General features: G+C 48.2%; 1 protein-coding gene across 7 annotated transcripts in view; it reads left to right on the top strand.

The window, feature by feature from the left end:
• palld (palladin, cytoskeletal associated protein) overlaps positions 1–17050 on the top strand; it is a 499404-nt gene that overhangs the window by 271553 nt on the left and 210801 nt on the right. For 6 of the 7 annotated variants that reach the window (XM_038805828.1, XM_038805826.1, XM_038805829.1 and 3 more), the window contains 5 exons: positions 1497–1559; positions 5214–5355; positions 6429–6452; positions 9907–10029; positions 16438–16744. In XM_038805828.1, coding sequence (XP_038661756.1) covers positions 1497–1559; positions 5214–5355; positions 6429–6452; positions 9907–10029; positions 16438–16744 — 659 coding nt within the window. The remainder of the gene's footprint in view (positions 1–1496; positions 1560–5213; positions 5356–6428; positions 6453–9906; positions 10030–16437; positions 16745–17050) is intronic. The other variant, XM_038805827.1, reaches the window with a different exon arrangement.

Genomic DNA, 17050 nt, shown 5'->3' with positions numbered 1-17050 from the left:
AAGTCATTGGGAAAACAAATGAAATATTGTCGTTCATTGAAAGGGGAATAGAATGAAAGTCGGGATAGTTTTCCTGCAGCTATACAGGGTGTTGGTGGGGCCACAACGGGAGTACTGTGTGAAGGTTTGGTCTTCGTATTGAGGTAAAGACAAAATTGATTTAGAATTAAAGGGTCATGTGACTGATACCCGGGATGGGGCGGGGTTATTTAATGAGGAGAGGTTGGGCGGACTGGGCCTGCACCCATTGGAGTTTAGAAGATTGAGAGGTGATCTTATTGAGACATATAAGATCCTGAGAAATTGGACAGACTGGGGTTGTTTACCTTGAGGCTGGGGGGGCCTGAAAGGGTGGCGGAGGCAGAGCCCCTCATGGCATTTAGGAAGTATTTCAGTGTGCACTTGGCGATTCCAAGGCATACAATGGGCCAAGTGCTGGAAATTGGAAATAGAATAGTTAGGTGGTTGTTTTTGACTGGCACAGAGGCCATGGGCCGAAGGGTCTTTCCTGTGCTGTAGACCTCTATGAATCTATGAGGGGACTTGCGGGGTGGGTTTCTGCCCCGGGGTGGGTTTCTGCACCCCCCCCCCCCCCCCCCCCCCCGCCCGTGTGAGAGGGGCCAAGGTTGAGGGACACAGCCTGAAAAATGTGCGGTTATCCAATTACGGAGGGAAGTTGATTTTCTCTCAGAGGATCGTGAGTCTTTGGAACTCCAAAGAACAGCAAAGGCAGGGCGTTTGGATATTTTAAAAGCAGAGTCAGATGTCACAAGGGAGTCAAAAGTTATCGGGGGGTCGGCGGGAATGTGGAGTTGGTGTGGGGGGGGGGGAGGGGGCTGCAATCAGGTCAGCCATGGTCTTGTTGAATGGCGTAGCAGGCTCGCGTGATTGAACGGCCTACCTCTGCCCCTGACTCCTTTGTTCACTTGGATGATCTAATGTGATAGCACCTGAGCAGAAGGAAGGGAAACAAACATTAAAAAATGAATATAGAGAAGATAAAAATTAAACAAAATGAATATCAACAACGTGCAAGGAAAAACATCAGGAGAGAAAAAGAATGGTGACATTTTTCCTCATTGAAAGGATATGGGTGCCACTGGTGAGGGCAACATTTATTGCCCACCCCTAATTTCCCTTGGGAAGAGCGGACACAACCAGTTGGTTTGCCAGCCCATTTCAGAGCCACATGCGGACCAGGCTGGGTAAGGATGTCAGATTTCCTTCCCTTAAGGGCATTAGTGAACCAGATGAGTATTTACGACAATTCAGATTTTAGTCGAATTCAAATTCCACCATCTGCCAACCGAGGGAGTACCGCTGCCTAACCACCCTGCTTGTAGACATTATTCTTGCTTACTGGTTTATGTGAATAACGAGAGCAAGTGGCAGCGTTGGCTGCTATCAGAACGTTGAGAGTTATTTCTAGTTCAACAGCTTGAAATTGGCAAACGCTTTGTCTTAATTCCTGTCTGTCTTTCTTTTTTAAATTGAAGATCCAGAGTCCAACTCCTTCCCTTCCGGTCGACGATGGAGTCTCGCCACCTGTGTTTACAAAGGTCAGCCTTTTGCCATCCATTTCGGTCAGAAAAAAGCAAACCCCTGTCAAGTTATCTGATTTTTGTCTCAGTCGTTCAAGGGGGAACCGTTTTAAGCCAACGGGGGGGTTGTTTTTAACCAGGGTGACAGGGGTCAGGAAGGAAGGAGGGCCCTCGACAGGCCGCTTGCTCAACTGCAATTAATTGGAGGAGGGTGCAACAAAATGGTGCGGTGAACTCCACTCACCCGTACCTCGCCCTACTTTGCAGCGTTTGATCAGGCAGCGTGACCTGATCAAGAGAGTGGGCAAAAATATGGCAGGTATGACAATTCAGATTTTAGTCAAATTCAAATTCCACCATCTGCCAAGACGGGATTCGAACCCAGACCCCCAGAGCCTGAAACTGGGTCTCTGGATTCTAGTCCAGCGACAATGCCACTCACCCAGTGCCTCCCTGTGTGGGACTTGAGCTCAGTTCTCTGGAAAGATGGAAGGAGTGCGAGAAAGGATACTAAAGATCAAAATAATAATAATAAATAAGAACTTTGATGCGACCATCAATTCACTCGAAGACCCGTGTCGAAGTAAACAGTGGTTTTAATCAACTTACAACTTTGCCTGCTTGCGACTGGTACAATACTGAAGGTGGTCCCGCAGGTCAGCTGCTCTTATACTTCCTATAAGGGGCGGAGTCCGTACATGCTCCACATCTCCCCCTGTGGGTGAAGCCATATAATGGCCCATAGATGGAGCCCACAGGGTTAATAACTTGGTATAACGTAATACAGTATACTGATGAATTAACAGCATTTATACATTCACCACACACTTATTGTCACAAGTAGGCTTCAATGAAGTTACTGTGAAAAGCCCCGATTCGCCACATTCCGGCGCCTATTCGGGGAGGTCGAAAAGTGCAGTCACTGGCGTGATGTAAGATTTAGACGAAATCAGGCCTTGGGGGTGATGAGCACAAGCTCGGTACCAAAGTGGGGAAAGATACTGGATATAATATTGGCAACATCAGTGTTCCAGAGGCTATTTTCCGGGAACACTAAGGCGATCTTTTATTTCTAGCTCCTATAAGAGTACAGATGTTTTTTATAAACACTGGGGCATCTGTTAATGACTGTTCTAACAGGAAGCCAGTCTCTGCAGGTCAATGTTTTGAAGTCACAGGCATTTCAGAAAACCTAAGAGAAATCGAGCTGGAGAAGACAGACTTCACAAAGCCCACATGCTTCTGCAGAATTGGTCTGGTAACACTAACAATGCCACCATTGTTTTCAGGTTGAATTCCACGGTGGGGTGTCAGTTCCTGCCTTGGCACGCTGCCCTGTACCTTTCACTGTCACATAATGTGGTTTCTTTCTTTGTTACTTCGCTCAGCCCCCACGCTCATTTCATCATCCTGGGACCATCCCACTTGCTTGGGTCTGAAACGTTCATTTTGCCTGGGCCTTTCCCCAGTTTCTAATCCTGTCAAATTGACTGCCTGTTTCACACACAGATCACTGCCAATTCCCATCAATTCTCCATTATTTTTAGAAGTTTGGATCAGCAATTAATTTTGATTCCCTGCCACAACCACCTCCCACCCACCCCAAATCCCTCTCTCTCCACCCACCTCTTTAAGTATAGGTCTAGCTCCCTCCAATGAACAAGATGTGAAGGGAGATGAAGAGCGTTCCAGTTTTTTAATCCTATTTGGCCAAAGCAATGGGGGACAAAGTTGGACATTATCGCACCCGTTTCCGGGCGGGATACTGGGGCACGGAGGCAATACCCTCTCAATACCCCCTCAAAAGGGCTGGTTTAGCACACTGGGCTAAATCGCTGGATTTTAAAGCAGACCAAGCAGGCCAGCAGCACGGTTCGATTCCCGTACCAGCCTCCCCGAACAGGCGCCGGAATGTGGCGACTAGGGGCTTTTCACAGTAACTTCATTGAAGCCTACTCGTGACAATAAGCGATTTTCATTTCATTTTTTTTTCATTTTAATCCCAAACAAGTCAGAAGTGCATCTGCTGCTATTTTGGTTGTTAGGTTCTGGAGGTGCCCATGACATCAAGATAGAAAACAAGATGCAAAGCCAATAAAACTGGCCAATGGACCCAGCAAAGCCCCTTGGACTCCTGGCTCGATCCCCATTAGCCCCTCGCTGACCACTACCCCTTCCTTGCATCTGCAACCTCCTCCAGCTCTTTAGTCCTCCGAGATCTCCAGGCTCCTCCAAATCCACTCTCTTCTGCGACCCCCCCCACCCTCCCCCACCCACCCCCATGCCTTCAGCTATACAGACACTAAACTCTGGAATTCCTTCCCGGAATTCTTTCCTCTAGTTTTCTCTGCTGATTTAAGACCACCCTATCGAGCCGACCTCTGTGACTAAGCTTCTAGCTATCTACCTCCTTCTTAGGTTTTCTGACAAATTTTGTTTGTTGCAGCCCCTGTGAGGCACCTTGGGACATTTTGCTGCATTCTAGGCGCCTTCTAAATGCAAGTGAGGATAACGATGCCTGAGACTTCACCTGAGTTTTTCAGGCCAGCAGTCAGTTCTCGCTTTGCCGAGAGTAGTGAAGCCTAAAATGAGTTTCCCCCTCATGAGTCCAGGACGTCTTACTGCAGGGTATCGGTGAGACCTCATCAACCTGGGTGTTACCAGCGATCAGAAACTGAACTGGACTAGCCATATTAATACTGTGGCTACCAGGGCAGGTCAAAGGCTAGGAATCTTGCAGAGAGTAATTCGCCTCCTGATCCCCCAAAACCTGCCCACCAACTGCAAAGCACAAGTCAGGAGTGTGCAGGAATACTCTCCACTTGCCTGGGTGAGTGCAGCTCCAACAACACTCGAGAAGCTCGACACCATCCAGGACAAAGCAGCCCCCTTGATTAGCACCCCTTCCACAAACATTGAGACCCACCACCACCGACGGACAGTGGCAGCCGTGTGTACCATCTACAAGATGCACTGCAGTAACTCACCAAGGCTCCTTAGACAGCTCCTTCCAAACCCAAGACCACTACCATATAGGAGGACAAGAGCAGCAGATACCTGGGAACCCCACCACCTGGAGGTTCCCCTCCAAGTCACTCACTATCCTCACTTGGAAATATATCGGCGTCCTTCACCTATCACTGGGGAAAAATCCTGGAGCTCCCTCCCTAACTGCACAGTGGGGGTACCTACACCTCAGAGTATCTGGGGATTGGAAATATGCTGACCTACCCACCGATGCACACATCCCGTAAATGGATTTTTTTTTTTAAAAACACCCGGAGTATTTTGTGCCGTTTTGGTCTCCTTATCGAAAAAAATATATACTTGCCACTGAGGGAGTGCAGTGAAAGTCCCTGGGATGGCCCGTTTGTTATATGAGGAGAAATTAGATCGCATAGGCCTCTATTCACAGCAATCTAGAATAATGAGGGGGAACGTCATTGAAATGGCTCAGATTCTGATCGGACTGATCAAACTGCAAGCAGAGACATTGTTTCCTCCGGCTGGGGTGGTGGGGGGTGGGCGGGGGGGGTCGAGAACAAGAGGTCATGTTCTCAAGATGTGGGGTAAGCCATTTTCATATTTCATCTGGAGATGAGGAGAAATTTCTAATAAGTTGTAATAGGAGCAGTAAAGTGGACGATAAAGGTAACACTTGTCTCACTTTAGGTCTTACAAGACATCTCTGCGTCCGAGGGTCAGGTGGTGGTGCTGGAATGTCGAGTAAAGGGGACCCCGCCGGTTAAAATTCACTGGCTCAGACAAGGAACAGAGATTGAAGACTCTCCTGACTTCCGAATCCTTCAGAAAAGTAATGCACATCATTAAACATCTCGCAGCCTGGGGCCTCCACTGGGTTCAGTTGGTTTCCTCAGCAGCATTCTCCCAAAGCGGCACAGCAGATCGTGGAATTTTAAACGCAAACCACGGGCTGGATTCTCCAGTCGGCGACGCCGAAATCGCGTTCGGCGAACGGCAGGAGAATCCAAGTTCCCGACAGAATCGGGGGATGGCGCCGCTTTGGCGATGCTCGGCCCCCTCCAAAGCGCCACGTATCAACGGCCTCAGGACATTGCCTGAGGCCCCCCCCCCCCCCCCCCCCCGATGCTCCCGCCAGACTGGACGCAGTCCAGCGCTGCCACAGTCAGAGGAGGGCTGATCTGCGGGCAGGGGGGTACTTTTTTTGGGCTGTGTGGACTGTAGGGGGAGGGTGGTCCTGGGCGCATGACCCGGCCGAAGGGGGGGGGCTATTGGGCGGGCCGGGTCCGCGAGCAGCGTCCGCCATGTAGCGGCCAGGGACCCGGCAATTCTCCGGACCGTATCGACAGCCAGAGCCAGGTGCTCTATGCTACCACCATGCTATCCCCCAGCAAAATGGGGATTCGGTGGCCGTTTTGCACCGGTTATTTTCTGGCATAAAACGCCACAGTTCCCAGGCCGCCGTGGGGACATAGCCCCAGAATTGGAGAATCCAGCCCCACGTTTCCACGAGCTTTCATGTTAGCTTTTTTAAAAAAAAATCCCTCTGCCCAAAGTTGGCACCGCTGGCTATTCTGATCGCTGCCCCAAATCGAATGCGTCACTGTGGCAAGTTTCTGCCTCGGTTTGCGGGCCACTGGAGCAAGCTCTAAAAATGTAGCTTTTTTAGTCACAAGGACACAGGCAGGAACATTTTAAATGCTTCTGAATGTAATTATTTTAATGTACTAAGAAACCGACTACTGTGCGCCAGTAGACCGAGCAATGCTTCTGCATCGTTTGTCAAAGTCATCTCCAAAGTAGAAATCCTGCACTCGAGTATTGAGCAATTGTCTTTGAGCAAGTATATGAGCTAACATTGTGATTTTTCTGTTCCATGTAACCTGGTCCTGATTTGTCGCTCAGAGCCTCGATCAGCCGTGGAGCCTGGTAAGATTCTTCAGCAGTGCTAATCCTTAATGGAGCAGAATGCGTGCGCGTTCATGTTGTCTGCCTATTCGCTTCAGGTGGCGAGATCGCCTCTCGAGTTTCTTCTCTCTGATAAATAACTGCCAAAGTTCAGCAAAGTTGGGATGCTTTAGTTGGATGTTTGCGGACATAAAGCAAACTTCAAATCGCATTTAACCCACCAGGAACCTGCCAGGAAACCGGAGCACCCAGAGGAAACCCACGCAAACACGGGGAGAATGTGCAAACTCCACACGGACAGTGACCCAGAGCCAGGATCGAACCTGGGACCTCAGCACCGTGAAGCAACAGGGCTAACCCACTGCGCCACCATGCTGCCCCTAATAATAATAATAATACAGCTAGTATCGGTATAATAAATAGGGGAGAAGTTAGAGTATGAGAGAAAGCTAGCCAGCAATATAAAACTGATTTTAAAAAGTCAGAGTTTCTTCAAGTATTTAAACAGGAAGTGTATGCAAGGCAAGTGTTGATCCTCGAGAAAGTGAGTTTGGGAAATTCTTAATGGAAAACAAGGAGATGAAGGAAACATTGCACTGTAGAAGGATTAAAGCATTCCCATTGTTACTTGAAACTCAAGAAGTGAAAGGGAAGGAGTGTAAAACAATCACCGTCACTAGGGAAAAGACGCTGGAAAAACTATTGGACCTAAAACAGCGACAAGTCCCCAGGACCGGATGGCTTGCATCCTAGGGCCTTAAAATTAATGGTTGCAGAGACGGTAAAGGATCTTCTGAAGTTTCTTAGATGCTAGAAAAGTGTCAGCGGATTGGAAAATAGAAAATGTAACACCTTTATTCAAGAATTGAGGGACCCAGAATGCAGGAAGCCTTTAGGTCAGTAAGCTGAACATCTGTATCGGGAAAATTCCGAGAATCCATTATTCAAATGGTTTTCGGAGGATACTTGGAAGTGCTGGTAAAATTCAGTAGGTCTGGCAGCATATGTGGAAAGAGGAACAGAATTAATGTTTTGAATCCCAAATGGACTCCTTTTCAGAATGTCAGTGCAACTGTCCAGGGCCTTGGTGAGACCACATCTGGAATACTGTGTACAGTTCTGGTCTCCCTATTTGAAAAATAATGTAATTGTTTTAGAAACAGTTCAGAGCAGGTCACTTGACTCAATCCTAGTTTTAAAGGCTTACTTATGAAGAAAGGCTGAACTGATTTGGCATAAACCCATAGAATCATAGAATTTACAGTGCAGAAGGAGGCCACTTGGCCCATCGAGTCTACACTGGCTCTTGAAAAGAGCATCCTACCCAAGCCCACACCTTCCCCACCCTATCCCCATAACCCAGTAGCCCCACCCAACATTTGAGGGCAATTTGGACAGTAAGGGCAATTTAGCATGGCCAATCCACCTAACCAGCACGTCTTTGGACTGTGGGAGGAAACCGGAGCACCCGGAGGAAACCCACGCAGACACGGGGAGAACGTGCAGACTCCGCACAGACAGTGACCCAGCGGGGAATCGAACCTGGGACCCTGGAATTGTGACGCAAATGTGCTGACCACTATGCTACCGTGCTGTTTAGAAAATGAAAGGTTATTTTATTGAAACGTGCAGGGTCATGAGCGGACTTGAAGGGGTGGATACCAGGATGTTTCCACTTGTGATGGGGCTAGAACTGAGGGACACAGTTTGAAACTAAGCAGTCTCCCTTTTAAGGTGGGGATGAGGTATTTTTTTCCTCCGAGTGTCGTTATTCTGGAGAATTCTCCACCCCAGAGAGCAGTAGATGGGTCATTGAATATATTCAAAGCTGAGTTGGACAGACATTTGATAGACAAAGGTAGTCAATTGTTATGGGGGTGGGGTGGGAGGGGAAACAGGAACGTGGAATTGGGACTGCAGTCAGATAGGCCAAGATCTTGTGGAATGGCGGATCAGGCTCGGAGGACCAAATGGCCTACTCTGCTCCTAGGTTTTATATCTCCATGTTCCAGTGGGTGATGTAGTTTCTTTATCCGTTCCTGGAATGTAGATTTTTCTGGCAAGGCCAGTGTTTGTTACCTATCTTTAACTGCCCTTGAGAAGTTGTTTTTTAGCCGCCTTCTTGAACCACTGCAGATCATGTGGTGTAGATACACCAACAGCGCTGTTAGGGAGAGGGGTACAGGTCTTTGAATCCAGTGAGGGTGAAGGAACAGCGATACAGTTCCAAGTAAGGGTGATGTGCTACTTGGAGGTAAAGTTGCTGGTGGTGGTGTTCCCATGTATCCCCTGTCCTCGCGTTTCTTTGTCATACCCGGTGCTGAGGTCAATGCCGGATGGTCCGGCCGGTTTTAGGTTTGTTGCCTCTTGCCGCGGTTCAGTGCAATGGAGTGATTTGCTGGGCCATTTCCATGGGATGTTTTGAGGCAACTGGATTGCTGAGGGTCCGGAGGCACGTAAAGGCCATCTGGGTTCTGGCTGACGTACAAAGGAGAGGAAATCGGAGCAGAAGGAGACCATTTGGCCTCTCCAGCCTGCTTCGTCATTCAATAAGATCATGACTCCAACTTAAACCCCACCTTCCCACTATAGCTCATGATTCCAGCATCGTGGGTATACTCACACCAGTGATTAAAGGATGTAACTCGCCACCGCCTTCTCATCACCTAACCCAGATGCATCCAGAGCCCTCTGAAGAAGTAAATTTAAAAGATTCACACCTCCCTGAGTGAAGACATGCCTCGTCATCCCAGTCCAAAATGGCCACCCCCTTATCCTGAATCTATGACCCTTGGTTCTTGCCATTCCAGCCAAAAGAAACATTTTCTCAGTATTTACCCTGTCAACCTCTCCTAAAAATGTACATCTTTGAGAGTTTCCCCCCCCCCATTCTCCTGGGCTCCAGAGAGCACTCGTCACGCGAGGCTAGAACGCACCATTTGCGTACAAATGACCTGGCATTCGAAATAATATATTATTGATGCATCAGGTGGTATTCAGGCTTATTTTGTAAAACCCGGTGAGCTTCCTTGTTGAATGGCAGCACGGTCGCACAAGTGGATAGCACTGTGGCTTCACAGCGCCAGGGTCCCAGGTTCAATTCCCCGCTGGGTCACTGTCAGTGCGGAGTCTGCACGTTCTCCCCGTGTCTGCGTGGGTTTCCTCCGGGTGCTCCGGTTTCCTCCCACAGTCCAATGACGTGCAGATTAGGTGGACTGGCCGTGATAAATTGCCCTCAGTGACCAAAAAAAAGGTTAGGAAGGGGGTTATTGGGTTATGAGGATAGGGTGGAAGTGAGGGCTTAAGTGGGTCGGTGCAGACTCGATGGGCCGAATGGCCTCCTTCTGCACTGTATGTTGTTTGTTCTGATGTGCCGGTAAAATGTCCAATGAGCTGGAATCCCACCTGTGAGCAGCACGTCGTGTCAGAGTTATGAGGAAGTCGTACAGAAATACAATTGTCTTGATTCTTTCAGAGGAAGAAATCTGCAGCCTGGTGATCGCTGAAACCTTTGCGGAAGATGTCGGAAGGTTTACTTGCACAGCTACCAATCTCGCAGGCACCATATCGTGTAGTGCCCAGCTTACCCTGTGCCCAGGTAGGCTAACGACGTGAGGGATTTGGGGTGAGGGGCAGAGGGTGAAATGAAATGAATGAATGAAAACCGCTTATTGTCACAAGTAGACTTCAGTGAAGTTACTGTGAAAAGCCCCTAGACGCCACATTTCGGCGCCTGTTCGGGGAGGCTGGTGCGGGAACCGAACTGTGCTGCTGTCCTGCCCGGTCTGCTCTAAAAGCCAGCGACTTAGCCCAGTGTGCTAAACCAGCCCCTGGTAAATGCCACACCTTCTTTAATGTAATGGAAACCTGTTCTTGTTGAATGGTTTTAGGCTTGGGATTTCTTGTGAATGCCAATGAAGTGATACAGAAAATTGAGGGGTGGCTCAATTGGGGTGTTTAAAATGATAAAACAGGTGTTCACCAACAGAATCTATTACCTTGGATGAGAAAAAACCAGAAGGGTTGGAATCAAGCCATCAATCTAAATATTTTCTACATATCTCTCCAAACGTCTGTCTGTTTCTGTCTGGTGCTGGTTTAGCTCAGTGGGCTAGACAGCTAGTTTGTGATGAAATGAAATGAATGAAATGAAAATCGCTTATTGTCACGAGTAGGCTTCAATGAAGTTACTGTGAAAAGCCCCTAGTCGCCACATTCCGGCGCCTGTTCGGGGAGGCTGGTACGGGAATGCAGAACAAGGCCAGCAGCGCGGGTTCAATTCCCGTACCAGCTGAGAATTTTGAATTCTCCCTCTGTGTACTGTGGCGACTGGGGGGCTTTTCACAGTAACGTCATTGCAATGTTAATGTAAGTCTACTTGTGACAATAACGGTTATTGATTATTTATTTTTATTTCTTAAAACATATGTCTGTCCATTGATGTGCATGTCGGTATTTCTATATATATTTTTATCTCTCTATACGTCTGTCTGTCCATCTATCTCTATGCTTTTACACAGACTAATCAATTTTACCAAGGCAAGGTGAGAAATAAATTTCTTGCCGATTCAGACGTGGCAGCCAAGCTCTGATCCAAGCTGATTCACGGGTTGCCCTCTGTCTGGGTCCATTGCCGGCTCTCCGACACCTCCCAACACAAGTTACAAACCTGCTCCGACTCCAAAGAAAGGAAAGGCAACGCTGCCATTTCTCCGTCACCTCATTGTGTTGTCACAGCGTCGTAAAGTGCCTCAACCCCGTTGAGCTACGTTGGACTTTGCAAGGATTCCAAGGTTTTTGGGGCAGTGATCCCCAATCATGAGACCCAGTCTTATGCCTGACTGACTGACTGAGTGTAGGAACTCATAGAATTATCATAGGATTATCATAGAATTTACAGTGCAGAAGGAGGCCATTCGGCCCATCGAGTCTGCACCGGCTCTTGGAAAGAGCACCCTACCCAAGGTCAACACCTCCCCCTATCTCAATAACCCAGTAACCCCACCCAACACTGAGGGCAATTTTGGACACTAAGGGCAATTTAGAATGGCCAATCCACCTAACCTGCACATCTTTGGACTGTGGGAGGAAACCGGAGCACCCGGAGGAAACCCACGCACACACGGGGAGGATGTGCAGACTCCGCACAGACAGTGACCCAAGCCGGAATCGAACCTGGGGCCCTGGAGCTGTGAAGCCATTGTGCTATCCACAATGCTACCGTGCTGCCCCAAACTGAGCCAAGAGGAATTCAATTCAGCCGACAGACTCTCCTAATGCACCGTCCACCAATACTGACAGACCCCCTTTCTCGCAGATGCTCCTCATGCTCCTATTGCCACTGGACTAGTAATCCAGAGACCCAGGGTAATCGTCTGGGGACCTGGGTTCGAATCCCGCCGCGGCAGATGGTGAAATTTGAATTCAATAAAAAGTAACAATAATCTTTAGTAGGCTTACATTATCACTGCAGTGAAGTTACTGTGAAAATTCCCCCCCGTCGCCACACTCCGGCACCTGTTCGGGTACGCAGAGGGAGAATTCAGAATGTCCGATTCATCTAACAAACACGTCTTTCGGGACATGTGGAAGGAAACCGGAGCACCCGGAGGAAACCCACGCAGATGGGTAGAATGTGCAGAGTCTGCACAGACAGTGACCCAAGCCGAGAATTGAACCCGGGCCCCTGGCGCAGTGAAGCAACAGTGCTAACCACTGTGTTACCGTGCTGCCCTGGAATTCTGGAAATCATAAATTCAAAGTCTAATGATGACCGTTGTTGATTGTTGCAAACACCCATCTGGTTGATTAATGCCCTTCAGGGAAGGAAATCTGCCATCCTTACCTGGACTGGCTGACATGTGACTCCAGACCCACAGCAATGTTGTTGACTCTTAAAGTGCCGCGCAGTTTACGAGCAATTAGGGATGGGCAACAAATGCTGGCCTTGCCTGCAATGTCCACATCCCACAAAAGAATAAAGGAAAAAAAATAATAGTTTTATTCATTCTTTCTCCATACAATGGACCTACAATCAAATGTGTGCGTATATAGCTGATATAACCCCCAATTTCAGTCCTGGCCCGATATAACACAATGTGGATAGGAGGTATCTCGGGCACAATCCTGATTTTTGAGCCAGGTTCTTCGAGAATTCACTGGGTCCTTCCAAGAATATCAGCATCTTATCTTGGAGGAAACAGTTGGGATAAGAGCATTCCTTCACTCAGGACTATAATTCATGTGTAGCGAACAACAGTCGCGGAAAAACATCTCAAAGCTGTGCTGATCCGAGGTGTCTGCAGTTCAGGCATTCCCAGGATTCCCTCCTCATCCTTTTTTTGCCACTTCCCCCAACCAAAATAGTTTGGAAGAATATTGGGCAATTTGTCATGGTTCCCTTGGCAACTCAGTAGCACAGTGGTTAGCACTGCTGCCTCACAGCGCCAGGGGCCCGGGTTCGATTTCGGCCTCGGGTGACTGTCTTGTGTGGAGTTTGCTCGTTCTCCTCCTGTCGGCGTGGGTTTCCCCCGGGTGCTCTGGTTTCCTCTCACAGTCCTTAGATGTGCAGATCGGGTGGAAAGCCATGCTAAATTGCCCCTTCATGTCTAAAGATGCGAAGGTTCACTGGGGTTATGGAGGCAGGGCGGGGGAGTGGGCCTAGGTGGGGGTGCTCTCTCAGAGCAGGGGGTGGGGGCAGACTCGATGGGCCGAATGGCCTCCTCCTGCACTCGCGGGATTCTATGACTTGAACAGTTATTGCTCACTGTGGAAATCCTGTTTACCTGGCCGGGAGTGGCTGCCTCTGGTTGCCCATTACTGCTGATCACAAAAGAGTTAAGGAGAGACTTTCGTTCCATCATATTCCGGGGGGGGGGGGGGGGGGGGGGCGGGGGGGGGGGGGCAAAAAAGAGCTTGGGCAAGCGGACAGGCAAAGCAACATATTATATTCTTGGGAAACCCTCTATATGAGAAATCGATGTGCACAGAGCAGGATTGAGGGGCCGAATGGCCATCTTCCCATCCTCTATTCCCCTCACTCGGTGCCTACGTTCCACTGTGAGACAGCAGACAGTTGCAGACCTCGTGTTGCTGCGGTGTAGCAGATTCCAGGAGAATTTCAGGATTACCTGTGGAATGCCAAAGCAAACTCTTTGAACTATCGTTCTGGTGCAAACTATCTTCAATTATTTTGTTAATACATGCAAGTGGGAGTACTCTTACACTGAAAGTATTTCCCGTAGACTTGCTGCGTCCCCTTTTAATGGGCGACTACCAGGGGAACATCTCTACCGAACAGGTTTTTTTTTGTTGTAACAAGGAGCACCTGCAATGTTCAGCTGAAATATTTTTCCTGGGAGCAGGCCCACGCAACATGCCTGTGTGAAAATCCAGGTGTCCTTATGACGAAGGAATGTGGTAACTATCTTAGTATTATAGAGCAACAAGTGATATAAGGCCATGAGACATAGGAGCAGTATTAGGCCATTCGCCCATCATATCTGCTCCGCCATTCAATCATGGCTGATATTTTTCTCATCCCCATTCTCCTGCCTTCTCCCCATAATCCCTGATCCTCTTATTAATCAAGAACCTATCTATCTCTGTCTGAAAGACACTCAGTGATTTGACCTCCACAGCCTTCTGCGGCAAAGGGTTCCACAGATTCACCACCCTCTGGCTGAAGAAATTCCTCCTCGTCTCTGTTTTAAAGGATCATCCCTTTAGTCTGAGATGGAGTTACCCTCTGGTGATAGTTTTTCCTACAAGTGGAAACATCCTCTCCACATCCGCTCTATCCAGGCCTCTCGGTATCCTGTAAGTTTCAATAAGATCCCCCCCCCCTCATCCTTCTAAACTCCAATGAGTGCAGACCCAGCGTCCTCAACCACTCCTCATATGACAAGCTCTTCATTCCAGGGGTCATTCTTGTGAACCTCCTCGGGACCCTTTCCAAGGCCAGCACATCCTTCCTTAGATACGGGGCCCAAAACTGCTCACAATACTCCAAATGGGGTCTGACCAGAGCCTGATACAGCCTCAGAAGTACATCCCTGGTCTTGTATTCCAGCCCTCTCGACATGAATACTAAAATTGCATTTGCCTTCCTAACAGCTGACTGAACCTGCACGTTAACCTTAAGAGAATCTTGACCTCGGACTCCTGAAACCCTTTGTGGCTTCTGATTTCATAAGGCTTTAGAAAATAATCTATGCCTCCATTCTTCCTACCAGAGTGCATAACCTTACACTTTGCCACATTATTTTCCATCTGCCACTTCTTTGCCCACTCTCCTGCCTGTCCAAGTCCTTCTGCAGCCCCCCTGCTTCCTCAATACTATCTGTCCCTCCATCAATCTTTGTATCATGTGCAAACTTAGCAACAGTGCCTTAGGGGCTGGTTTAGCTCACAAAGCTAAATCGCTGGCTTTTAAAGCAGACCAAGCAGGCCAGCAGCACGGTTCGATTCCCGTACCAGCCTCCCCGGACAGGCACCGGAATGTGGCGACTAGGGGCTTTTCACAGTAACTTCATTTGAAGCCTACTCGTGACAATAAGCGATTTTCATTTCATTTTCATTTCAGTTCCTTCTTCCAGATCATTAATGTACATTGTGAAAGGTTGTGGTCCCAGCACAGACCCCTGAGGCACACCACTAGTCACCAGCTGCCATCTTGAAAAAGACCCCTTTATGCCCGCTCTCTGCCTTCTGCCAGTCAGCCAATCCTCTATCCATGCCAGGATCTTACCCTGAACACCATGGGCTCTTATAACATGAAAGGCAGCAAAGAATGGCTAAAAGAGCAGGAAGGAGGGAGAAATTAGAGCACGAGAGAAAGCTAGCTGGAGGTAGAGGCCGGGATTCTCCGTTGCAAGTCCGCCCCACTACCGCTGCGAGCGAGTCAGAGAATCAGGCGCTCGGCCAAATCTCCCGTTCACCGCAGTGGGACTGGAGAAATCCGCTGCTGTGAACGGTCGGAGAATCCCGCTCATAAAACCAACAGCAAGAGTTTCTACAGCTATTTAAAAAGGAAAACAGTAAGTAGGGGGCATCAATCAACCAGAGAGAGAGAGTGTGGGGAATTAATGGAAAATAAGCAAATGGTGGATGAATTAGACAGATACTTACTGCCTTTACTGCAGAGAATAGTGAGAATTGTGAATTGTGAATCAGGAGGTGAAAGGGAGGAATTGAAAACAATTACAATCACCAGGGAAAGGGTACTGCGACAATCATTCAAACGAAAATCGGCAAATTCCCCAGGTCCCAATGGGCTTCATCCTGGGGTCTTCACAGAAGTGACTGCTGAGAAAGTTGATGCCTTGGTTTTAATTTTCCAAAATTCCTTTGATTCTGGAAAGGTCCCATCAGATCGGAAAATGGCGACTGTGACTCTTTTCTTCAAGAAAGGAGGGAGACAGAAAGCAGGAAACTGTGGAACAAGTAGCTTAATATCTGTCAGATGGAAAGTACTGGAATCTATTATTAAGGAGGTTATGATAGGGCACTGAGAACATCTCAATGCAGTAAAGCAGTTAACATGGTTTTAGAAAAGGGAAATCATGTGTTACTAATTTATTAGAGTTTGTGGATAAAGGGGAACCTGTAGATGTGGTGTGCTTAGATTTCCAGAAGGCATTTGACAAGGCATCACATCAAATCAGAGCTCACCGGGTAACGTATTCTCATAAATAAAGGATTAGTTAGGTAACAGGAAGCTAAGAGTATGCATAAATGGGGCAATGTAATGAGTGAAGTGCCACAGGGATTAGTGCTCGGGCCTCAGCTATTTACAACTTATTTAATGACTTGCATGAAGAGACCAAATGTATAGTCGCTAAATTGGTTGACGGCACAAAGTTAGATAGGCAAGTAACTTGTGAGGAAGACGTAAAGGATCTGCAAAGAGACATAAACAAGCTATGTGAGTGGGCCAAAATCTGGCAGATGGTGTATAATGAGGCAAATCCATCTAACTCCACTCTCTGTCTGTCTCTCTCTGCAGGAAAGGAAGTTACTTCAAACAATGGGATTGGTTCTGTCGATAATCTTAGCCCGCTGCCTCAGACTGAAATTAGTTTGTTAGAATTGCCTGTGAAGACCACGGTTGATCCTGTTCAGGTGAACAGTTTTGAGATCAAACCCAATGTAGCCGCCTTCCAGCTGCAACTCAATGCCGTAGAGAAGATACCCAATGGTAACTCCCCCAGCCATCAAATGAATGGACCAAACCGAGGGCAGCTCACGCAGTCTGTGGCCACACTACCCTCTCCAGCAAAGGAGCCACCGCCTCTGGCCACGAAGCCCAAACTGTAAGTACTCCAACCTCTTCATTCAGATTTCATTCTTCCTATGTTTTGAGTAGAAGATCCTTGGCTTGCGGACTCTCATATGGTGTTTTTGCGTCACTCGTGCTTCAATATAAAAGTCCTCTCGGCGTCCTATGCACAGTTCTAGTTTACATGCAATCAAAAGCACACTGAGGCGTTGGGGTAGATGCAGAGCAGTTTCAAAAGGATGATAGCAGAACTGAGAACTGGGCGGGTCAGTAAATTTGCTGATGACACCAAGATTGGTGGAGTAGTGGATGAGGTGGAGGGCTGTTGTCAGCTGCAAAG

Source organism: Scyliorhinus canicula, chromosome 8 (assembly GCF_902713615.1).
Source record: "Scyliorhinus canicula chromosome 8, sScyCan1.1, whole genome shotgun sequence".
NCBI classification, from domain to species: domain Eukaryota; kingdom Metazoa; phylum Chordata; class Chondrichthyes; order Carcharhiniformes; family Scyliorhinidae; genus Scyliorhinus; species Scyliorhinus canicula.
Note: the sequence above shows the minus strand (reverse complement) of the source record. Positions and strands in the feature narration are given on the sequence as shown.